The 25,395-nt window shown below is 40.3% G+C and overlaps 1 protein-coding gene across 1 annotated transcript; it reads right to left on the reverse strand.

The window, feature by feature from the left end:
- Positions 1 to 1,146: 1,146 nt before the first annotated feature.
- On the reverse strand, positions 1,147 to 21,488 carry LOC124264828. Its single transcript, XM_046699612.1, has 5 exons — positions 21,457 to 21,488; positions 12,190 to 12,480; positions 11,853 to 11,939; positions 9,619 to 11,393; positions 1,147 to 1,389 (listed from the first exon to the last, which is right to left on the reverse strand). Exons 2-5 carry the CDS (start codon positions 12,476 to 12,478, stop codon positions 1,147 to 1,149), a joined length of 2,394 nt encoding a protein of 797 aa, XP_046555568.1. The 5' UTR covers positions 12,479 to 12,480; positions 21,457 to 21,488.
- Between the last annotated feature and the right edge of the window lie 3,907 nt (positions 21,489 to 25,395).

The raw sequence follows: 25,395 nt of genomic DNA on the forward strand, positions 1-25,395 counted from the left end.
CCTTAAGATTAATAGTCATTATAAATATCTTGGTCTTCTGTTTACCCATACAATGAACTTTTCTAAAAGCATAGAAGATTTAGTATCAAGAGCAAAGAAAGCCCTATTCAACGTTATGTCTGTTTCATATAAAATTGGAATTACCTCACCTAATATATTTTTAAAACTCTTTGATTCGCAGATACAACCAATAATGTTATATGGATCTGATATTTGGGGGTATCAAAGATACGATTGTTTAGAAAAACTTCACCTTTTAGCATGCAAAAGATATTTATCCGTTGCATTATCTACACCAAACTGTATGAAATACGGCGAATGTGGAAGACACCCAATATACTACTCAAAGTTTGATAAGGATCATATAGTTCTTACATTATAAAATCAATATATGAATTGATATGACACGCAAATTTCATCACAATGTTGGACTGACCCCTCTTGAGCCTCAAAACACAGGTTAGGTAGGGAAATGCATGCTGCAATGATCATGAGTAGCACGTGAAGCATGGTACCCACATTTTTCACATGTCTGAGTGCTTGTCGTTGATTTGAATTTGGGCATTGTCTTTACATCTGACATCGTTTAAGTCACTGTTACTCTATGAAAATGCCTCCACAACGTCAAAGACGTCGTTTGACTGTTGAAGAATTGGCCAGATGCATAGGAATGCTCGAAAATGGTGCAAGACAACGTCACGTTGCAGAGCTATTGGGTGTCAGTCAGGCGTTGTTTGCAGAGCTTGGAACCGGTATCAAGCTCATGGTTCAGCTTCTCATCGACATGGAGGCGGCAGAGAAAGGTCCACCACGCAGCAAGATGACCGTTTTCTCTTGATTGCAGCACAACGTCATCGGTTTGCAACGGCGACTGCGCTTAGAAATGATCTTCTGAATGCAACTGGAGTTAACATTTCCACGCAAACTGTGCGTAATCGTCTTCATGAAGCTGGTCTTCGTCCGGAGAGCCTGTATTCGCATCCCTCTTACTCAGCGACACAGACAAGATCGTTTGAATTGGGCCAGGGCTCATGTGAATTGGAGGGTTGTTGATTGGGCCCCTGTACTTTTCACAGACGAGTCGAGGTTTTGTGTTGACTTCACAGATCGTCGTGCACGAGTGTGGAGAAGGGCAGGAGAACGATATCAGGACGCTAATGTTGCTGAACACGACAGATATGGTGGTGGGTCGTTGATGATTTGGGGAGGAATCAGTCGAGCTGGACGAACTGATCTCCATGTCCTAAGGCGAGGCGCGATGACCGAGTGCGCTACAGGGATGAAGTCCTGGATGTGTGCGTGAGACCATATGCTGGTGCTGTTGGTCCTGACTTCATCCTCATGGCCGATAATGCACGTCCACATCGTGCTAGGGTGGTGGACGAGTACCTGGAACGTGAGACAATTGTTCGTATGGACTGGCCAGCTCGTTCTCCAGACCTCAACCCTATCGAGCATGTCTGGAATATGCTTCAGGTAGCGATTTCACGTCGTCCTGTACAACCAACCACCCTCCAGGAACTTGAAAATGTTCTGATCCAAGAATGGAACAATCTCTATCTTGCGTCCATTCAAAACCTCGTTGGAAGCATGAGACGACGTTGCCAAGCTGTCATTGGAGCTAACGGAGGCCATACCCGCTATTGACACTTGTTTGTGCAGTGTGAAATGGAATGTGCAGAGTTTAAACAATTTCGTGATCATGAAATTACCATGCTTTTTATGGTACTCTCCCTTTACCTTAGGAGTACGCGATGAAATGTCATGTTTGCCAAATTTTTCTGTCACAATTTCTTGAAGTAAACATTTCTGAACATCAATCACTCTGTGTTGGTTGTCATTCACCTTTGTTGAAAGTTTTACAAGTGCTGAAAAATATTATCCTTATCAAACTTTGAGTAGTATATATCAATTCTCAGATTAGATGCTTGAAATATTGGATAAAACTTATTGGTATGCATGAAAATAGAATTCCAAAGCTCGCTTATAATATGCTTTTACATTTAGACAATATCGGTAAAATTACATGGGCATCCCATGTAAGAAACATTTTGTTCTCTCATGGTTTTGGTTTTATTTGGATGAACCAAACTATTGGGAATGTCAGTCTCTTTTTATATAATTTTAAACACCAAGCCATTGATATGTTCTATCAGAATTGGCATTCTACCCTTCACGACAGCTCAAGGTATGACTGCTACAGGACATTTAAAAGTTTACTGCAGCCTGAAAAATATTTGTCTGTTTTATATTCTAAAGATTTAAGAAATATTTTTATCAAATTTAGACTTGGTTTGTTAGATTTAATGATAAATGAAGGCAGGAAAATGTCCATAGATAAGAACAGGAGACTTTGTCCGCTATGTAAATCCGCAGTTGAGAATGAAATCCACTTTATGCTAGTCTGTCCATCCTACTCCATTCTCAGAAGCAAATATATTCCACACCCGTTTTTGTCAAAATCTCCTGCTCTACCTTCTCATCCTTGATGTCTTCTCAAAATGATAATGTTATTCTTAATCTGTCATTATTTATCAAAGATAGTATAAGACTAAGAAATGTACTGTTAAACAGTTTAAAACGCAAGAACGAAATTTCACAATAGATTGTCATCTTGTTCTCTCCACTATTATATATGGTATTCTGTATATTATTTGCAAATGTATATTTGTATGTGGGCCGGAGGCCTGAAATACAATAAACTCTTTTGACTTGACTACCATCTATATTCCAGACACAAAAAGAAACCAAAGAAATCAAAGATAAAGTCAAGTGTGTAGAATAGTCTCCCAGCCGATGACATTAACAATATATTTCATTGCCATGGTTTTACTGAAAAAGAGAGTTTTTTCAGCACTATTTGAACCCGTCATTTCTACATTTCGGTATTTCAGCACATATTCATGTCTTCTTTGATTGGCATTCTAGAAGTTGAAGAGTTGGAGAATGAGGACAGTGTTTATGGATATACAATTTCTTTATTCTGTATATGCGACGTTTCGACATAGATCATAATGTCGTTGCCAAACAAGTGGTACATGAGAAGTAACTTTGGGTGATATATACATTATAAGTTGTTCACTGGTCACGAGGGGGGCATGGATTGATGTACCCTCGATGTTTGTTTATGTTCCCTGAGCTCGAAAGTCCAAACTAAATTGTCAGCTTCTTTTTAGCACTTGAAGAAAACGTTCATCGGGTTATTGTTTCGTGGAAATACTTTGACAGACTTTTGCAAAATTGCTTAAACTTTAGTAAATATTAGTGCGATGATTTGGTGTCAAATCTCCGGTATAATTTCACTGATATTTAGCTTTCAAAAGCCCGCACACACAGAGAAAACTCCCACTTCTTGTTATGTACAATGGAAATCTGGTCAACATACGAAATACACAAGTCCATTTAGAAAGTGGTCAAATGTAACATATGTTATATTTGGGATTACACTTTCTTTATAAAGTACAGATTCTAGTACTTGTGTTGGGTTGAGTCCCATCCGGGATTCGAACCCCCACCCTCAGAGTCAGGCACCTAATCGCCAGCACACAAAGTCAGACGCCTAGACCGCTCAGCCATAAGTGTAATCCCAAATATAACATATGGTCAGCATACGTATATCATTGAGGTATGACATAATTGTTTTCACGTCGTAATTAGCTTTTATCATAGAAAATTGCTTTGATTACATGATAAATTCTACGATCACATTGATCAATGGAAACATAAATATCACAAGTGAATATGGCATAGATGTTTTCAAACAAATGACAAAACGTAAAATATATAACTTGCTATAGGATATATGGTGTCCGTGTTACAGTGTGAGAATGCTGTGGTGATATGATATTTACAAATGTGCATGTTTTATTGATATATAATAATTGGATAAGCGTAGTCATTTCAGGTTTCTGAATGTATGCAAATGTTAGATGGTCGAAATCTATTTGCAATGTATTCATTATCATGCATGTATTCAATTGGCTGAATTGGTCACGTGTTATTCGGTTCATTTCCCAATGAATGTAACAAATGTAGCCACGCGGACGACGTTTACTGTTGATATCTTGACTTGTGAACTTTAATACCTTTCTGGTTGGTCGTTACACTTCGAGTGAAATTATCCCAGCACATGTACAGCCACTTCCGCTTAAGTCAAAGGGAGTTAATTTGTTTCTCTCTATTTTTGAATACCACTAAAATATTAGATGGAAAACTTACTGATGAGCACATAAAATCTGCCGAACACTCATAACTGCAGTTTACAATATAACGTTTACCATCAGGGAATCCCACTTTCCATGGGGGGAATGTGTTGTCTCTGTAAACGTATGATTGTGATATTCAGGAATAAAACCAGGAATGACACCACACACGGGCAGGGCGTTGTCGCACACTTTGGTTTTGTTGCTCGCTTGGAACATAAATTTAGAGGTTAATGTATGTACTCCTGATTGACAGAGTCCGACAACTGGAATTTTATCTCGTCTCCTAGTCGTGATTGACAGGCTGCCGAAACTTTGTTTTGATCTCCTTGTTATTGATTGGCTGCTGACTTTGTGGGTGTGTCAAGTTGAGTGCATAAATTTAACAATCACGTCATTCACTGCATGCCACATTAACAAACCCGTCATTCACTACATGCCACATTAACAATCCCGTCATTCACTGCATGCCACATTAACAATCCCGTCATTCACTACATGCCACATTAACAATCCCGTCATTGACTGCATGCCACATTAACAATCCCGTCATTCACTACATGCCACATTAACAATCCCGTCATTCACTGCATGCCACATTAACAATCCCGTCATTCACTGCATGCCACATTAACAATCCCGTCATTCACTGCATGCCACAACGTGTGTTCCTTCGCTTCGAATGTTTATCAATCTCAAGATTTGTCTGTTTTCATTTATGTAACTGTTCTGATTAAACTATTGTAGATACCATTCGTTTTCGCTTTCGAATTTTATTATAAGAATCGCCTGGTTATTTCAAACGCTTTAGCATCGGAAACATTACAAAGTTAAATAGTTTGAGCCGGTGGCGTAGATTGTGGTTAAGACGTTGGCTCGTTTTAACCAAGGAACCCGTGTTCGATTCCCCACATGTGTAAAATGTGCAATGTGAAGCCCATTTCTGGTGTCCCCCGCCGTGATATTGCTGGAATATTGCTAAAAGCGGTATATCACTAAACTCGGTACTACATACCTAAATAGTTTGCACCACTACGCCTAAGTGTTGTTTTTCTGGCCAAATTCAAGTCTTAAATTACTGCCATGGAGTCATGGTTTGGAATGCTGACATTATGTTCACAGTTATCTGACACTGTGCAGATCCGGGTTAGAATTCGTCTTCATTTACCCATGCTTGTGCTAAAATGCGACAATTGGGTTTCGGTGGTCAGGCTCCCTGACTTGGTTGAGACATGTCATCATATCCCAATAGTGAGGATCGATGCTCATGCTGTTGATCACTGGATTGTCTGGCCCAGACTCGATTATTTACAGACCACCACCATAAAGCTGGAATATTGCTGAGTGCGGCGTTAAACAACAGACGCACCGACCAACAAACCAAGTTATAGGAACATATTGGACAGATTCACAAACTCATTATCCACACTGCGGGAATAAAAGATACCTTCAGTGCTATTAAAACAAAACCTACAAAAACATGATTTATTTACAAGTACTTCAACAATACAATGATGATGAAATATAATACTGAGAGATGTGTGTGACGTCATTATGACGTAACATCATGCTATGACGTCACCCTTGATGAAAACAATGAATGTGGACAATGAAAATGACAAGAAAGGACCCGCCTCTCAAAACCTTGTATAACAAGACAAACATATAAATGGTTTACAGTTCTTGGTAAATGACATGGTTAAGGATCACGCCATGGGTATTAAATACGGAACTTTCGATTCATCACATTCGAATCAAAATATCAAACAATATTCAAAACTCTTCATGCATCATTTCTACAAATTACCCAAATGTTTCTTCAATTAAAATACGACTCATTTATCCAAAGCTATTTTGTTCTCATATAACTAAAAGCACTCTGATGAAGGACGGTGTCATTGTCGTCATCTCTTATTGTGAGATTAGCTCTCTTTGACACGAGCAGGTCGAAAACATCCTTCTTCCCATTTAAAGCTGCTGTCATCAGTGGTGTCAAACTCACTTCTCCTCAACAATTAATGTCAAATAGTGGAAGCAGATCTTCTACAATGCCACTATTTCCACCCTGACATGCCACATGATAGACATTTCTATCATAGTCATCTTTTAGTGAAGGATCAGCTCCCTTTGGCACGAGCAGGTCGACAACATCCTTCTTCCCATACCAAGCTGCTGCCATCAAAGGTGTCCAACCCATATATCCCCGACAATTAAAGTCAAACAGTGGAAGCAGATCTTCTACAATGCCACTATTTCCACCCTGACATGCCACATGAAGGACAGTGTCATTGATATCATCTTTTAGTGTGAGATTAGCTCCCTTTGACACGAGCAGGTCGAAAACATCCTTCTTCCCATTTAAAGCTGCTGCCATCAAAGGTGTCCAACCCATATATCCCCGACAATTAATGTCAAACAGTGGAAGCAAATCTTCTACAATGCCACTATTTCCACCCTGACATGCCAGATGAAGGAGATTTCTGTTATAGTCATCTTTTAGTGAAGGATCAGCTCCCTTTGGCACGAGCAGGTCGACAACATCCTTCTTCCCATACCAAGCTGCTGCCATCAAAGGTGTCCAACCCATATATCCCCGACAATTAATGTCAAACAGTGGAAGCAGATCTTCTACAATGCCACTATTTCCACCCTGACATGCCAGATGAAGGACATTTCTATTATCGTCATCTTTTAGTGAAGGATCAGCTCCCTTTGGCACGAGCAGGTCGACAACATCCTTCTTCCCACACAAAGCTGCTGTCATCAGTGGTGTCCAACCGACTTCCCCCCGACAATCAATGTCAAACAGTGGAAGCAGATCTTCTACAATGGGACTATTTCCACCCTGACATGCCACATGAAGGACGTTGTCATTGCTGTCATCTCTTAGTGTGAGATCAGCTCCCTTTGACACGAGCAGGTCGAAAACATCCTTCTTCTCATTTAAAGCTGCTGTCATCAGTGGTGTGAAACCCATATATCCCCGACAATTAATGTCAAACAGTGGAAGCAGATCTTCTACAATGCCACTATTTCCACCCTGACATGCCAGATGAAGGACATTTCTATTATCGTCATCTTTTAGTGAAGGATCAGCTCCCTTTGGCACGAGCAGGTCGAAAACATCCTTCTTCCCACACAAAGCTGCTGTCATCAGTGGTGTCATACCCACTTCTCCTCGACAATTTATGTCAAATAGTGGAAGCAGATCTTCTACAATGGCACTGTTTCCACCCTGACATGCCACATGAAGGACAGTGTCATTGATATCATCTTTTAGTGTGAGATTAGCTCCCTTTGACACGAGCAGGTCGAAAACATCCTTCTTCCCATTTAAAGCTGCTGCCATCAAAGGTGTCCAACCCATATATCCCCGATAATTAATGTCAAACAGTGGAAGCAAATCTTCTACAATGCCACTATTTCCACCCTGACATGCCAGATGAAGGAGATTTCTGTTATAGTCATCTTTTAGTGAAGGATCAGCTCCCTTTGGCACGAGCAGGTCGACAACATCCTTCTTCCCATACCAAGCTGCTGCCATCAAAGGTGTCCAACCCATATATCCCCGACAATTAATGTCAAATAGTGGAAGCAGATCTTCTACAATGGCACTGTTTCCACCCTGACATGCCACATGAAGGACAGTGTCATTGATATCATCTTTTAGTGTGAGATTAGCTCCCTTTGACACGAGCAGGTCGAAAACATCCTTCTTCCCATTTAAAGCTGCTGCCATCAAAGGTGTCCAACCCATATATCCCCGACAATTAATGTCAAACAGTGGAAGCAAATCTTCTACAATGCCACTATTTCCACCCTGACATGCCAGATGAAGGAGATTTCTGTTATAGTCATCTTTTAGTGAAGGATCAGCTCCCTTTGGCACGAGCAGGTCGACAACATCCTTCTTCCCATACCAAGCTGCTGCCATCAAAGGTGTCCAACCCATATATCCCCGACAATTAATGTCAAACAGTGGAAGCAGATCTTCTACAATGCCACTATTTCCACCCTGACATGCCAGATGAAGGACATTTCTATTATCGTCATCTTTTAGTGAAGGATCAGCTCCCTTTGGCACGAGCAGGTCGACAACATCCTTCTTCCCACACAAAGCTGCTGTCATCAGTGGTGTCCAACCGACTTCCCCCCGACAATCAATGTCAAACAGTGGAAGCAGATCTTCTACAATGGGACTATTTCCACCCTGACATGCCACATGAAGGACGTTGTCATTGCTGTCATCTCTTAGTGTGAGATCAGCTCCCTTTGACACGAGCAGGTCGAAAACATCCTTCTTCTCATTTAAAGCTGCTGTCATCAGTGGTGTGAAACCCATATATCCCCGACAATTAATGTCAAACAGTGGAAGCAGATCTTCTACAATGCCACTATTTCCACCCTGACATGCCAGATGAAGGACATTTCTATTATCGTCATCTTTTAGTGAAGGATCAGCTCCCTTTGGCACGAGCAGGTCGAAAACATCCTTCTTCCCACACAAAGCTGCTGTCATCAGTGGTGTCATACCCACTTCTCCTCGACAATTTATGTCAAATAGTGGAAGCAGATCTTCTACAATGCCACTATTTCCACCCTGACATGCCAGATGAAGGAGATTTCTGTTATAGTCATCTTTTAGTGAAGGATCAGCTCCCTTTGGCACGAGATGGTCGACAACATCCTCCTTCCCATACCAAGCTGCTGCCATCAAAGGTGTCCAACCCATATATCCCCGACAATTAAAGTCAAACAGTGGAAGCAGATCTTCTACAATGCCACTGTTTCCACCCTGACATGCCACATGAAGGACAGTGTCATTGATATCATCTTTTAGTGTGAGATTAGCTCCCTTTGACACGAGCAGGTCGAAAACATCTTTCTTCCCATTTAAAGCTGCTGCCATCAAAGTTGTCCAACCCATATATCCCCGACAATTAATGTCAAACAGTGGAAGCAAATCTTCTACAATGCCACTATTTCCACCCTGACATGCCAGATGAAGGAGATTTCTGTTATAGTCATCTTTTAGTGAAGGATCAGCTCCCTTTGGCACGAGCAGGTCGACAACATTCTTATTCCCATACCAAGCTGCTGCCATCAAAGGTGTGAAACCCATATATCCCCGACAATTAATGTCAAACAGTGGAAGCAGATCTTCTACAATGCCACTATTTCCACCTTGACATGCCACATGAAGGAGGGTGTTATTTTTGTCATCTCTTAGTTTGAGATCAGCTCCCTTTGACACGAGCAGGCCGAAAACATCCTTCTTCCCATGCAAAGCTGCTTCCGTCACTGGCGTTAGACCCACGTGTTCCAGACAATTAATGTGAAAGAACGGGAGTGTTTTGCCCATAGGATATCTTGCATTAATGTCAGTGACTGGAAGGAAGAATTGAAAAAGCCTTACATCCCCTTCCCTACAGCTGTAACACAAGGCTGAATAAGCTGCTCTCTGAAAGTCGAAGTCTCCAGTCAGAACTTTGATATTTAATCCTTTGGTAATAAATCCCAAAAATACTCTTCCAAGTAAACGGAACTCCTTCAACCTTGCAATTTGAAAGACATTTTCACCAACATCATTTTTGGATTCATAGATATCAGCTCCTGTGTTAAGTAAGATCAAAGCAACGTCTTTGTAATTATTATCTGTTGCAGTCACTAGAGCTTTGTTGAGCACACTTTGCTGAAGCAGTGACCTATATTTGGAAGATAACAACAATAACACTGCTTCGTTCTCACAGGAAGCACAGGCCTTGAAGGCTTCCTTGATCTCTTCGTCTGAAAAACGGTATCCAACATCAAGGATTTTCTCAACCAAGTACAGACTGTGTGCATGAACTGCCCAGTACAGTAAGTGTTTCTCTTCTTCCTTTGCATGCAACATGGCAAGCCTTTTTGTGTCCTTCGTATTCAGGAACCGCTTTAATGTATTTGATTTCTTCAGTTTGAGCATTTTGAACACTTTGTCCACTATTTGCTCTTTTCTCAAAATAGGGTGTGTAATAGACATACTGTAGTTGCCTTTGGCAACAGCATCAGCCAGTCTGGAGGCAATTGTGTCATAGTAAGCATCTGAGACGTAGATGATGTGGAGATGGTTATCTATTGCAGTGGACTGGACTGGCTGAGCTTGTACACGCTCATAAAGGAATCTGATACTGCAGTGGTTCAGAACGAAGGATGGATTCATTTTGAATAGGGCACAAGCACAGGCGTCATAGATGGTGGGATGTGAAAATCCAAGTATATCTCCATCAGTGAAAAATACACCCCTGTAACATCTGATGGCTTTGGCAACTGCAGTACGTGAGGTAACTGGCACCACGTTTTTTACGGCTTCTAAAAAATCATTTTCAGATTCCATTTCTACCCGGCTCAAGTTCAGATGATCTTCACACAACAACATCAGGATGAGCGCAGCGGATTGATCATTCCTACGTTCCATGATCATGTCAATTTCTCGCCGTAGATAAAATAGGGGTTCTTGAAAAAACTGTGCAGGTTCTTTTTGAAAGCTGAGAAATTCACAAAACAAGGTACATATTAGGGGGAAGCCAAACAAAGATTCTCTTGTGTCACAAAGCTCATCAATATCGAGGTTCATGTCCATGTTATGGTGTTTTAGTTGTTTCTGGAGTATTTTCTTTCTTTCCTGGGGGCTGTAATGACATGATTTCATTTTTGTCAAATCGAGAAGCGATGGACCTGTGAAAAAATAATATTCTTGGCCTTCCAACTTTGCGACTCCACATTCCAGGTTGTACGATTTAGTGGTGAAGATAACACGAATCACTGATTCAGCGCCTGGATGTGTTTTCAGTTCCTTGCTAGATTTGGCATCTTCTAAATATTGTTTGAGATTTTGTAGAATGGACCTAAGATGGGGAACGTCAGTTGATAGGCCGACTGTTCCAAATATATCATCCAGTATCAGACAAACTTTCTTTCCACGCAGGTCACAATTCTTCAGCTCGAATTTATCCACATCATCAACAAACACAAGTTCATACCCCTGGTTCCTGAGATCTGCTCCTATCATCAAGGCAATGGACGTTTTACCTTCACCAGAAGCACCACTTATTGTCACATGGTCATACTTCTCCAAGAGTTCCTTCACTCTTCTGTAGTTAGCAGTTTTCTCAAAGACATCTTTGACTCGCTTCAGATTTATTTGGAGCATATCTACAAGACAATAAAGGCATTAAATTCCCACACATCATCTTACAATTATATATCCTGCTTCATCTGCAGTATCGAATCTATCTCTTGTGGCCCCATTGCCACAAAAGATTTTTTCTGGCAAATCTTCTTTTGCCAAATGAATAAATCTGTTACATAATAACATCTGATGCATCTTCGGAGACGTCTACACCAAGACGATCCAGGGAATCTATCAATAATGTCTGTGTGCCATCTCGTAGCAACAGCCCACCTGCCAATTGATCCAGAAGCCATTTTAATTAAAAGATTTAAACTGACCTTTAACCAAGATGAGAGTTGCATAACCCAGTTATCCTACCACCACACTACAAACTAATTTACTATACAACACTGTTTTTCTGCATAAAACCTCCCTCGTTATCATCTGCCTATTATTTTTCTGTTTAGGTCAAGTCTTTTTCAATAAAACGCCATTATTACCTGATTTCATTATTCCATCATTCTGACCTCCAACAGATAAGCTGACTTCAGAAGAGTCCTGTACTATGATACCTTTAAAGTCAGACCCTGGAATGAGAGTAGAAACAGCAGGTGAGTCACAATGGAGCTTACCGCAGCTTTGTTGTTGCCTGATTGATTGTGTATGGTATTTGTAAGATAATTACATCATTTGGGAAGGAGACAACAATAAGTGGAACCAACGGTGCGTACACACTTTTACGTTTTGGACAATAAAATGTGTTTCAGAACATAATGCCATTGATACTGATTGTATTAAATGTGGTGAAATTGTGCTTGTGGTAAACATTCTACTTACCTGCAGTGATTCTAGTTGACACTGCTTGCCTTTCTCGTCTCTCAGAAACAGCCATGGAACCACTCCCCGCACTGGCCTGACGCTCGACCACTTCTGATGATGCTACCATGTCCATGGAGAATGTCCTATCACCTTGTCTTCCTTGGGGAACGACATTAACATCATTGTCATTACCAGGTTGTGCTACTTCTGATGATGCCAGGTTGTCCATTGTGAACGTTACATCACCTCCTGTCTCACGTTCCCTGGCAGGACGTTCAGATTCTGTCTCCCTCTGATTCCTCGACATGTCAGAAAATCAATGTCACAATATTTAGCCTAATCCTCAAGTGAAACTTAAATTGATAAACCAACTGATCGAGTTATAACTTCACTAGCATTAACATGTGTTTGTGATGGATGCCACCAGTTTGGTAAGACGCTAAATCATGACATGTTCTGGTATCTTATTTTTTTGTACGTCTACTGATTTTGATTAAAAGTGCAACCTTTCACAATATTTTGCTTTGCTTGCCAATGTAGAATTCAAATACTAAAGCGTCCCAAACCTAAAAATAGAAAAATGGCGTATCATTGCCATGCACCACGCCGAGATGTCAAGTGGGTCTATTGGATCAGTTTTGAACGTTAATCACACTGTAACCAGTAGCTCATTCGTAAATACAATATGACTTGACACGTGAAGAGTGTGTTGACACATAGAAAAAACATGGTTTACAAAGATGAATAATTTGTCATGTTCATATTTACAAATGATTGTGCTGGTTGAGGGCACTGGTTCCAGAAAAAGTGTTCCATTGCCAAACACACCACTTTGCCCTTACTTCACCTAGACGGGTGGTAGAATGGGCCCGGTTCTATAAATCGGGCGGTGATGCCATGCCCTGTGCATTCGATTTCACATTGCACAAACGTGTTTTCTGTAACTGATCCTGATTTGGGTATTGGTAAAATAATTTCACAGAATTTATAATGACTTAAAATTACAACAAATGTTCATTTGGCCTAAAGGCGTATGCCCAGAAGGAAGTTGTTCATGGGCCAATCCTGTGGAATAATTAAATTTCTAGTTTTCTGCTGGAGTATATCATCCGAGCATCCTTGGTGCTGCATGTCGGATATCCACTTGTTTATAGCATTGTCTTCATAATACTCCGTAATGGGTGGTGAGCTCGGATGATGAAACACTAACTATGGATTACAACCCCTCCCCTAAAACGAAACAATCGTCAATTGGACAATGATAGTGAACGACCTTCCAACTCAACTGAATATTGGCCACGATTTGTTGTCTTGTCACCTATAAAGCTAAACCCGTTTGCAGTACCAAAAGACGTACATGATTTTGCAGGTGAGGTCCGAAATATCAAATGATTGCGTACAGGTTCTCTGCTCATAGAATGTACCTGGAAACAGAAATCGACAAATTTGATGTCAGCTGTTTGTTGGAACACCGATATCGGTTTCTCTACATAAAACTTGACCAGGATCATCTGGTTACTGTTCATGTGTGAACTAGACATCGTCTCAGAAATCAAAGTACAAGGAATGAATTTTGTAAACTGATTCACTACCCGACAAAACTCTGAAACTAAACAAACAAACACCTACCTATTCCTGAAACAGCTCCAAAATAAGTTAAAGCAGGATATGAGGTGTTTTAAATGCCAAATTTTCGACCATGACCACGTACGAATTGTAATATCTTGGATTCTTTTCATATTTGGTACCTAGGTTTATTACAGTATAAGAAAGATCCAAGTCAGGTTTTGTAACCTTGCCCTTCATTTCAAGGTCACAAGGGGACTTTAACGTTTTACCTGCATGTTGAGCTATCTCAAGAACCGTTCACTGGATTTTCTTCATATTCAATACAAAGCTTTATCTAGGGAAGGCACATGGCCCAGTCGATGTTGGTGACCTTCACATAATTTTCAAGGTCATGGCGACACTTTGAAGATTTCAGCATGTTAACCTGAATTGTCAGCAAGATATTTCAATAATGGTTCACTGGATTGTCTTCAAAGACTTTCAAGACTTCCCTTAAATGTTTATCAAAAAGCAATTCCTTTAGTACTATTTTTACATATTTCATACACTATGACATTTATGTCAAGGTCAAAGTCAGTCTTGAAAATATGTGTGTGTTTGAACACCTAAAGAGCAAGAAAGCTTGACTGGTCATGCTTTTGTTGACATTTAACTTAAACTTTCAGTACTTAATAAGTTTGATTTGATAATTTGCGGCAGGGGATTATGTCACCTTAGTGAGAATGCTTGTTCTGATTTGGAGAAGGCGTGTAATATTCCGATAGGTTGGGCTCACGTCCGAGGGGTTTCAATTGTTCTCCCGTGACGAGATAATACTCGTGCATGGCCTCGTTTACGTCCTGAAACGTTCGTACGACGTGACCTCATTGCAGTTGACCGTGACTAAAATCCATTCTTTGCATTCGTTTTTTCGCGTAGTAGGCTTGCGCAGCTTGTAATTTATCCACTACTAAATTGTGACGTTTCCGTTCTGTGGATGTTTGTAAATACGAAAAAAGGTAATTGCTACCCGAAAAGGTGATGGCGTTGACTAAAACCCCACCGACCATTAAGGCAATCGCGGCCATTTTTTATTTTTGATAATGTCTCTTAACTTTAATATGTTTTCCGGAATGATGCCTTGCTTGATGAGCATATTTTTGGTGGCCATCGCTAGCCCCAAATCCAGGATACCCACGCCTTACATATTGCAATCGAGTTTGGGAGTGGCTTCTTTGGTGATCATTTTGCTCAACTGCGTGTAGCCTATCGCTCCAGCGAGTGACCACGGTGGAGTGATACGCGTCGTTGACGAACGTTTTTCCGTCGGTGGGAGTAGACATCCTTATTACATAATGTGTGGATTTACCACCACCGTCGTTTGGCTTCATCGTTTTTAACCATGCAGCTGTGGTGATACCCATGAAAGTGGCTGCCACGGCGTTTGGAATCCACGGTTGGTTATTCATCGGTTTATTATGATGCCCTTCTAACCCACCATTTTTACCGGTGGATACTTTTTGGATTTGTTTTGTTTTGTATTTTCGTGACAGTATCAATCAGTATTTTGGGGGTCGTCTCCTCGCCTCCACTGCAGGTGGTGGTGGTGGTGGTGGTGGTGGGGTCGTTTCGAGGTTCACCTCTGTCATCTTGTATATCCATGGGAAGGAAATACAAAGCTATGCCGGTGTAGAGTTATCTCTTGGCTGACCCTATGGTTTTCATAATTTCGGCGCCGAGTCTGGTTTAGTATTTCGCGTACAGTTTGTCGATTTTTCCATCCGTCAATTTTCTAATTTTATCGGTGGCAATATTTTTGCCCAATTAATGTTAACCCTTACCACTGACGACGAGGGATGCGCGACATTATGGCTTATTCACACTCGTGTTGAAGGGAGGTGTACCTCTTCTGTCAGTACTAATTTTATCTTCTTCGGAAAAACATTTGTTCGAAAAGGTCATCGCACTCCATCTTGTACAATTGTACATCAATCGATTTTTAAATCTAATACAACAAAATCCGGCATAACCCAAACAGGAAGATAGGAATGTCAGGTTAAAAAGAATGAGAATTTCAACTGGGACTGCCTCCTGGGCAATACTGACAGTCTTCAGACTTCCGGTTCAGTCCCAGTGGCTACCTTTACTTATACTGTTTCTTTGAACACCAACTGGAGCGTCCAGTACAGTGTTTTTTGTGATAGAATTACTAAGGAAGTAAATGTTAGTTACTGTGAAATATTGACGTCCTGATTTGGAGCTGATGGAATGCTGCTGTGATGTTTGTGTCGTAATCGTGACCTAATTATTGATTTTACATAACAATAATGTGAAGCAAAACTGTTTCCCATTCAATCATCTACAGTTTGATATTTTGAACTGAACATTTTTCTGAACCCTATGAAAATGCGTTTTAACAAAATTGACCAACTTCCAAGGGCGATAACTCCAAAATTAATCAAGAAATCGACACATGCCTTGAGCAATATACGTAGTCCGGAGGGTGGGCTTTACAAAGACGTATCAAACACAATGGTACTAAATGCTATTTAGGAGAAGATACAGATTTTGTACCGTTATACACAGGCACCATCAAAACGTGCGAAAATGTGAAGGAATCGTATTGTTTTTTCGGGTTGTTGTTGTTGACGGTGGGTTGTTTTCTTCCGTTGGCATGGAGGAGGTTGTTGAGGCTGGATGACGCTGAGAAGGTTGTGTCTATGCCTGCCTGTTGTTTCAGGAGTCGGCTGATTTGGTGTGATGGTTTACCAATGTAGGGAATGGATATCTTGATGGGGGCTGATTCTGGTTTAGATCTTTTGGCAGGAGGTGAAAGCATTGCTTCGGTGGTTCTGTTGACTATTTCAGGTGGGTAGTGGTTGCGTTCTACAAAGACTTTCCTCAGGTGTTCAATTTCTTCCTGTAGGTTTGTTGAGCAGATGTTTTTGGCTCTTCTGGTCAATGTAGAGATGACGCCGGTCTTGACTTTAGGGGGGTGGTTGGAGTTGTAGTGGATGTATTGATCCGTATGAGTAGGTTTTCTGTACACGAAGGTCTGGAGTTGGTTGCAGGAGGTGCGGGACACAAGGACATCAAGGAAAGGTAGTTGGTTGTTCTGCTCTGTTTCGATGGTGAATTTGATGCGGGGATGTTGGCTGTTGAGATGGGCGAGGAGCTGCTTTGGATCTTGCTGAGGTTGGAGGATGACGAAGGTGTCATCCACTTTGCGGTACCAGCAGGACGGTTTGAAGGGTACAGTTTCTAGATATCCATTCCCTACATTGGTAAACCATCACACCAAATCAGCCGACTCCTGAAACAACAGGCAGGCATAGACACAACCTTCTCAGCGTCCTCCAGCCTCAACAACCCCCTCCATGCCAACGGAAGAAAACAACCCACCGTCAACAACAACAACAACCCGAAATGTGTTATTTACAAAATAAACTGTGATTGTGGACAATGCTACATAGGTGAAACATCCCGACCCATCAACACCCGAGTCAAAGTACATCGCACCTCTGTTGCTAATTCCGACACCAAGTCAGCTATCTCTGACCACATCAAAGCTAACCCCAATCATCAAATAGAGTGGTCCGACATCACCATTCTCGCCAACAACCAAACGGACTTCACTAAACGCAAGCTCACAGAAGCCATTCACATCAAACGCCACAGGCCCACCATCAACCGTGACCAAGGATACTTCATTCCATCAGCTTATGATCCACTCCTCCACCAAGCCCAATCTATTGTATAAACATCGCATCTATTGTATAAACATCTCGTTGTAACTACATCTCTGGCTTCCATTCACTATCCTTTGTGTACTCACTGGCTTCTTCAGCTTACTGCTTAGCCAATCATGGCAATTATGTTGTTTCCTTTGTCTATTATGTTGTTTCATTGTTATATACAGTATATATATATGCAGCTCCTACACTTCATGTATCACTCTTGCTTGACAACGGTACAAGAATCTGTATCGAAACGTCGCACTCACGAAATAAAGAAGTTGTTATCCATAAAACTTGTTCTATATTATCGTATTGTTTGTGTTTGTGTCGTAATTATTCATTTTTGCATAACCATAATGTGAAGCAAATATGTTTCCCATTTTATTATCTACAGTTTCGTTCCTTGAAAAAGGAAATCCATTGTTTTCCGCAGAGCTGTGACATTTATAAACCCCATGAAAATGTGTTTTGGCCAAATGGACCAACTTCGAACTCTGCAACTATTCATTATATTGACATGCCTTGATCAATTTAGGTAGCCCGGTGTGTAGGCTTTACAACGATATATCAAACACAATTGTACTATTTGCCTTTCAGGAGGAGAATATTTTTAAACACAGGCACACGTTTGTCTGGATGTATCGCCGTCTGTGGTGGTGTAATATGTCCGTATCAGATAAACGTGAGCATTCTTGCGACACTGTGAAGATCAAGGCTGGATCACCTACATGGATATTATGTGAAATCTACTCCTGTTGACCCACAAATGGCCATTGCTGAAACAGGAGGCAGAAATCTACACTCTGCAGACATGGGGTAATTGTAATGTGTAATTAAATGTAATTAATTGCAAAAATCTATGTAATTGCATGTAATATGTAATTGAATGTTCAAAATGTAATTTGTAATTGTAATTTGATTAATTAGTATCTCAATGTAATTGATTTTTTCAATTACATCAAATTACATCTCATTGTTTATATTTTGGTGGTCATCAGGCAACCCATGCAATTATACTGCACAATAAGGAGGACAAAGTAGAGTTTTTTCAGTTTGATGTTTGTTGTCAGTATATACTCTAGTAGGTGTTAAGTTTTGAAAGAGATTCGAATGTCTAAGCCTTCGAAGTTTTACAAGACATTATCTTCACTGCATTTTGTATACCCAGGTATGAAAATTTGTTATTTTGAGCTGTTTACTGCACCCATTGTCACACAAATGACCTTGTTATATTCCAAGCTTTGATTACAGGCATTTGCTACACTTATTCTATTAGTTTAACATCAGTATAGTTTCACTGAATAGTAATGCTGGTGGTATGTCACAGAGTTGTGTTTTCCCTTTAAACAGTTTACCATGTCAAGTAAACAGAGTGTAGTTAGGGAGGTTTTTGAATTTCTTGTTGATGGCATCTCTTCTAAGACTTTTAAGGCCAAGTGCAAGCCATGTGGGTCTTTCATATCTGGATCCCTTAAAGCTACTTCCAACTTCCTGTAACTATCACCATCTGGATCCCTTAAAGCTACTTCCATCATCCTGTAATTATCACCATCTGCACATATGTGAAGCAAAGGAAATCAGTAATGCATGAATTGAGTTGAGTTGGGCTTTATGTCACATGGGCATTATTCCAACCATAGAGTGACGAGAACAAGTCTGCATTAATAAACATTGTAAGTACAGGGTAACAATGAGGTTTTTTTCAAAAACATATATTCAGAAACATCCCCATCTGTTTTCAGCAGATAATCATGAGTAAATCGACTGTGGCCAATACGACATCGTCGTAAAATTACCTCATCACGTCTTGACTCACAACCCAAGTTGGTATAACCAATTGTTGGCTTCAATTCATACAGTTTATTTCTTCCTACTTGGGTGTCCCACGATTTGTGCATTAGGTCCCGAGTATAGCTTTTGATAGTGGGTTTGAAATCACTGTACGGGATCAGCAGTGGAGATATAGGGTTTGTCAAGAGCTACTTTTGTTGAAGCATCGGCTTTTGTGTTACCAGCTATGCCGACGTGACCCGGCAACCGGCAGAGGACGATGTCACATTGGCCAGTAGAGAGGTCGTTGTAAAGTTCCAAAATGTCCAGAACGAATAGGTGACTTGAAGTAACATTTTGAAGTGCTTGAAGGCAAGGTGGTGAATCTGTGAAAACGATGAAGTTTCTGGAATGATTCTGCTGTTTAATATAGGTCAAAGATGAAAGGATAGCTTTGGTCTCAACAGTGAAAATGGAACTGTTGTCGGGAATCCTAGAGGAGGCCGTCTTAAATCCAATGACTGTAGCACTGGCAACTTGGCCCTCATCCTTGGATCCGTCTCTGAAAATGGATCTATGAGTGTCATACTTGGGCCGCAACTGGTTGTATTCCTGCTTGAAGACCAAAGGATTCCTTTCGGACTTTTTGTGTATATTGAGGGTAAGATCGATCTGCCAGGGTGGTGAAGACAGGGGTCGGTAAGGCGCTAAGATATTGAGATCAATTCTAGCTGCAGATATGCGTGGTTGAATTCTGATTCCAAGTGGTGGAACCAGGCTTGGCAGTTTTGGAAACAAGTTTTCATAGAGAGGGTTGAAAAAACAATTGTATGCTTGATTGGACTGATTTGAACGTAATTTAGTGATATATTGCAGTGAAAGTTTAATGCGGCGTTGTTCCTGGGAAGGTTCGTTAGCCTCTGCATATAGACTGTCTTCCGGAGAGGACCTAAAAGCTCCCAGGCAGAGCCTCAGGCCTTGGTGGTGGATAGAATCTAATTTTTCTAAATTGCTTTTGCAGGCTCCACCATAACCAATGGAAGCGTAGTCTAGTAACGCATGACTGAACGTAGGTTAGTTTATGATGGAATGGGGGATTAGCTGTACTATTAGTCAAGTTCCTATCAAAATGGGGCGGTGGGGTAGCCTAGTGGCTAAAGCGTTGGCTCGTCATGCCGAAGACCCGGGTTCGAATCCCCACATGGGTACAATGTGTGAAACCCATTTCTGGTGTCCCCCGCCGTGATGTTGCTGGAATATTGCTAAAAGCAGCGTAAAACCAAATTCAGTCAGTCAGTCCTATCAAAATGGCGTCTTTGTTTATTTCTCACTGGATATGATACTTAAATCTATCCTTAGCGAACTTGCCAAGAAATACCTGGTTATACCTGCGTCGTCAACCCCAGTTGAGACGCTATTCAGTGTTGCGGGGGAGACATTCATGCCTGAGAGATGCAAGCTGAACAGCACAACCTTTGAGACAAATGGACAATGGACATATCCTGAAGAAAATCTGTGTCAAAGGTTGTGCTGTTCAACCTGCTACTTGATTGTGAACAAAGGTGTGAAAGTTAGTAGGACTTCCGACTAATAACAATGGACACAAGAAAAATACACAGAATGAAACCTGTTTTAAGTTTATATATTGAACAATCCTAATTTTGCATTTCACTTTTTGATGACAAAAGTGTGAATTGGATTTAGTGGCCACTGTTTATCAACACCTATATCTTGTTTATTAATGAAATACAGAAATATGTCTGTTTAGTTTTTCTTGTGTTGTTTTTTAACAAAGTAATTTGTAATGTAATTAATTACATTGGTAATATAATTGCAATTTAATTATTTACATTTTAATTTAAGGTGTAATTGAGGAAATCCAAAGTAATTGTAATTTAATTAATTACATTTCAAAGTAACTGACAGCCTGATTAGATCATGATTTCAGTGTTTAATGGCCTACAACCTAGGCGGTGTACGGACAATTCCCTATAAGGACACTCCCCACTAAAGTAATGCCAGAAATGCTTGGAAACTGCTTTTTGGCAATTATTTGATAATGGTTGATATTTCAGATTCAAAACTCATCTATACTAATTCATACCACCTCGACCTAATATGGCATATGAGTAATCACGATGTACCATTCCCTAATCATAATGATTACTCGTAAAATATCGAAAATCCATGGTAGAAACACTTCTAAGAAACAAACTATACTCTGACCCACCTGACAGGCAGACGGGGTGACATCAAACATTTCTAAAAGTACTTCAATACATGAATCAGGCAAATGATCTAGGAGCTGATAGTGAATATTATCAGTCCCTGTTGCTGTATCATGAGCCTGCCCAAGGGCAGTTTGTAGGTCATGTCGTGAAAATACTTCGTTGTAATCTTCACCTTTTTCAGAGCTGAAATTAATGTTTTTCTTTCCCTCAAGCTTCTTATATTTCTGAAATTCGGGAAGATAGTTGGATGAAGACGAGTGTTTAGCTAATGTTTCACCAAGTTTGTTGGCAATATCTGAAGCATCTTCCAGAAAGTGATCTGCTTCCTTAAGGTGTTTAACGCTCGTCTTTGAACCTTTGCCCTTGATCCTTTGGACCATGCTACGCAGTGTTCTATAAATAAATATTTCAAAACTGTGACTAATCTATTTCAACTTTAATTCTGTTTTGTTTTGTACATTTGTATACAGATAGTACTCTATTCATTGACTATAACGAAAAACTATTATTGGTCAGTTCGTCGAAAGCACGACCGCTAATGTCCGAAGTTCTATCAAATATGTTGAAAACTGCTATCGGAGAAACCGCGTGCAGGTTCAGCTCCACGTGTTTCACGCAATCAAATCTTCCGAGAAGTACATTGCGTTTGTGCGAATGTTCGTTTGTTTGAAAACATAAACGCACGCGAATATTCTATGCTTACAAACGCAGTTCTCCACAACAGACCATATTAATCACCTTTGATATAGGTTTGCGGGAATGAATCTTGGAGACGTAGGTTCTCCATGATTGACGTTTATTTTGTTTGAAGGTACGGCGAGCCTTAGCTCTGGTTACCTTAACATTATTCAAATTATGTACAGTTGGATGCTTGCGAAAATACTTTCCGCTCTTTTCCTATTTTTTTCTAGCCTGTTTGCAATTTGTAGATGACTTAGGAAAGGAATCGGTAGCTATAGCATTCAGTTCATCTGAAAACAAATGAATGGGGTCAGCAATATTCAGGAATTTTTCAATTTCACAGTACATAATGAAGCGAATTGATAGCTGTTAAATAGTTGTACCGGATCCCGTTGACCTTTCGGTACTCGATCCGAATTTTTTGAATAGTTGACTGACTTGCTGGCATTTACTATTACAGGTGAAAGTGTAGTTGCCAGGCTGGACCGGATTTTGATGAAGCAGCGTGGTCACCAGAACAATTAACACATTTAGGGCTGTTTGGGCAGTCTAAAGTGTCATGCACAGGTTCTCCACAACGGTGACATTTCTTGCTGTTGGGACATGGTTGGGCACCATGACCAAACCTTAAGTGATAAGAGTAACAACATTCTGCCTGCTTGTAAAACGCTTTACAAACATTAACACCCTGGTCGTTCAGTTCCGAAGCTATCTCATCTTCAGACATGTCTGCAAGACAATTCCCTCGAACTGTTGAGAGTTTTGTGTGGAGACACAATAACTGGTACAGTACCGAGATCTTTAGCAGCCAGCAGTGTAGCTGATTGAAATGCTTACATTCTAGTAAGATACAACCAGATCGCGTCTTTTTCATTGACACAACATCGCCAGCGGTACCATAAATCTCTTTTGATAGAGCAAACGGTTTCAGTTTCAGTGGACCATAATCCGAAGTTAAAATCACCAAAAATCGAGACCAATCGTCAGATTTGTTTTTGGAGACGGTGCCATCACCAGAACATGTACTATCCTCTAAAGTACGTTTGAGTTGTTTTAGAGGTATCATGGTAAGTAAATAAAGGTTCATCATCCCAGCTCCCCACCCACCACGGAGTATCATTAAGACAATGCCATATGCCAGTGGGTTTCCAACTAGCAGCACCAAGGATACTGTGATGATATAATCCAGCAGAAGTATCAATTCAAGATCAATAGATCCACCAGATTGACCAATGAGCCATCGCCTTCTGGGCGATCTATGTAGAATCACCAAACAAACTGAAATCAAGTTGCTTGGAACTATTTTTTTTCTCACTCGGCTTGTGTGCTTTCCATACTCATAGGTTGAAATAGTTCACTCTTTCTGTTGATCTTGTTGCCTTTGTTGTTGAGAAGTTCTAGCTTCTTTTGTTTGATTGCTTGTGCTTGTGTTTGATTGCTTTAAAATGTTCCATTTTATTTCATAGTTGACATTGTTACTTTTGAGTTGCCAGATATATTTGGATAATTCGGTTTCTATTTTGTAGCATTCATTTCTGAACGATTTAGTGTGGTTGTTGTATCTCAGTTTGAAAGACCCACTTGCTAGCACTATGTATGACGCTGTGTCCGCTTTAGTTGTTACAGTAGCTTTGCAGATGACGTCATCAATCAGGCATTTACAGTTCAGCGGGCAGTTTGCTTTTTTGCCAAATTGCAGTTCTTCTTGCTTGGCGTTTGACTTGCTGTTTTCAGTACTGTTTTGTTATGCGCCTTGACTGTCTGTTGAATGTTTTTCATGCATCTGTAGCTTACTTTAACCGTTGATCTGTTGAAGATCTTGTGAAATTTGCTTTCGCGGGAGAAGTATTTGTTTACCAGTTGTAGGAAATGTTTGCCAACATTTATTCTGACATTTTTACTGAATAGCAGGTTGTACCATGTGATTTTTCTTGGTCGCCTTTTCGTTGTTTTCCCACCTGCAGGTTTTGGTATGAATTGCTTGTCTGGAATGTAATTAGATGTTACGAAGGCATGTTCGTAATATGGTACTGCATTTTCAAATATTTCCTGGTTTGATGACAATGTGGATATTCTTTTCATGATTGCCTTTGGTATATTTATGATGGTGTTAGGTGGATTGTTTGAGTGAGAGTTGATGTAGACTGTCTCGTCATTTGGTTTCCTGTATGTTTGTGCGTTCCTGTTTTGAGCTCAAGGGTAACATCTAAGAAGTTGACAGTTTTCAGGTTGGTTTCGATTGTGATTTTTGGCCACAATCCTGGAAGAGTTTGATAAGCATTTACCTAAGTCTGTCGGCCTTGCTTCCACTGTAGCTACCGTCCATCATCTCTTTATAACCCTTCGCTTTGGAACGAGGAAATTTGTATATATATATATAGCATTTGTATATAAATAGCATTCTTGCACACCTGTGGGTGAGAAACCCATGTGAGAAAACAAATGTGTGAGATCGATTTCCTAATCCCGTGATTGGCTACTCCGTGGTGATGACCTAGGGTCATGTTATGGCGGACTACTTTCCTGATTAACATTCATTGATAAGTTACTCGTTCTTCAATCGAACAGAAACCTGTTACCCATGCCCCCCAAAACCTTTACACCTGCTATTTTTGCGATTGCAACATAACCAGGTACAATATTATGAATGAAACACACACACAATGAAACACATATAGAATAAATATAACACGAATCTAGTTATTTTCTAATTCCTTTTGATTCTAGTCATGAATTCGAAATGGCTTGAACAATTATGTCAAAATGGCGGTTAGAGATAAAGCCCGGGATTCCCTTCGAATATTTAAAATGTACATTGGTACTTTTATTGGATTGATACGAGAAGTGTCATATGTATCGTCTTGAAAAAAATATGTGACACGACAACGTCAATGCATGTCCATTGGGAGATCGATTTGCCTCAATTTTTCTTTGATGAAGATGACATTTTTCACTGATAAACATGATGATTCTTTCGATTAAGATCCACTTCCCGCTCCGAGCTACTATGTGATTCCAATGTTATCAAATTCACTCAGGACAATCAAAACAAAAACACACTCGTTGAAACAATGTACAGCGTGGAACGACACACGTCCTTTCTATTCAATCGGAAATGTACAGGAACGGTTAATCTAGAATCTACACATAAGCCATTGCCTTTAAGAGATTCTCCGACGCATAATAATGTAAAGTTCATGTCTTGACAACATACGGGATATAATCAACTCACATTTCATACTGACAACTCCGTAAAT

Source organism: Haliotis rubra, unplaced genomic scaffold (assembly GCF_003918875.1).
Source record: "Haliotis rubra isolate DU_JTF1 unplaced genomic scaffold, ASM391887v1 Scf946, whole genome shotgun sequence".
NCBI classification, from domain to species: Eukaryota; Metazoa; Mollusca; class Gastropoda; order Lepetellida; family Haliotidae; genus Haliotis; species Haliotis rubra.

Bases quoted from the DNA above. Each gene is read 5' to 3' on its own strand.
- LOC124264828 (XM_046699612.1), bottom strand. From the start codon at position 12,478: ATGTCGAGGAATCAGAGGGAGACAGAATCTGAACGTCCTGCCAGGGAA. The intron at 11,940-12,189 runs GTAAGTAGAATG...CTCTCATTCCAG, and splicing joins GTCAACTAGAATCACTGCAG to GGTCTGACTTTAAAGGTATC. The intron at 1,390-9,618 runs GTAAGGCTTTTT...CTCACGTTCCAG, and splicing joins ACAGCTGTAGGGAAGGGGAT to GTACTCGTCCACCACCCTAG.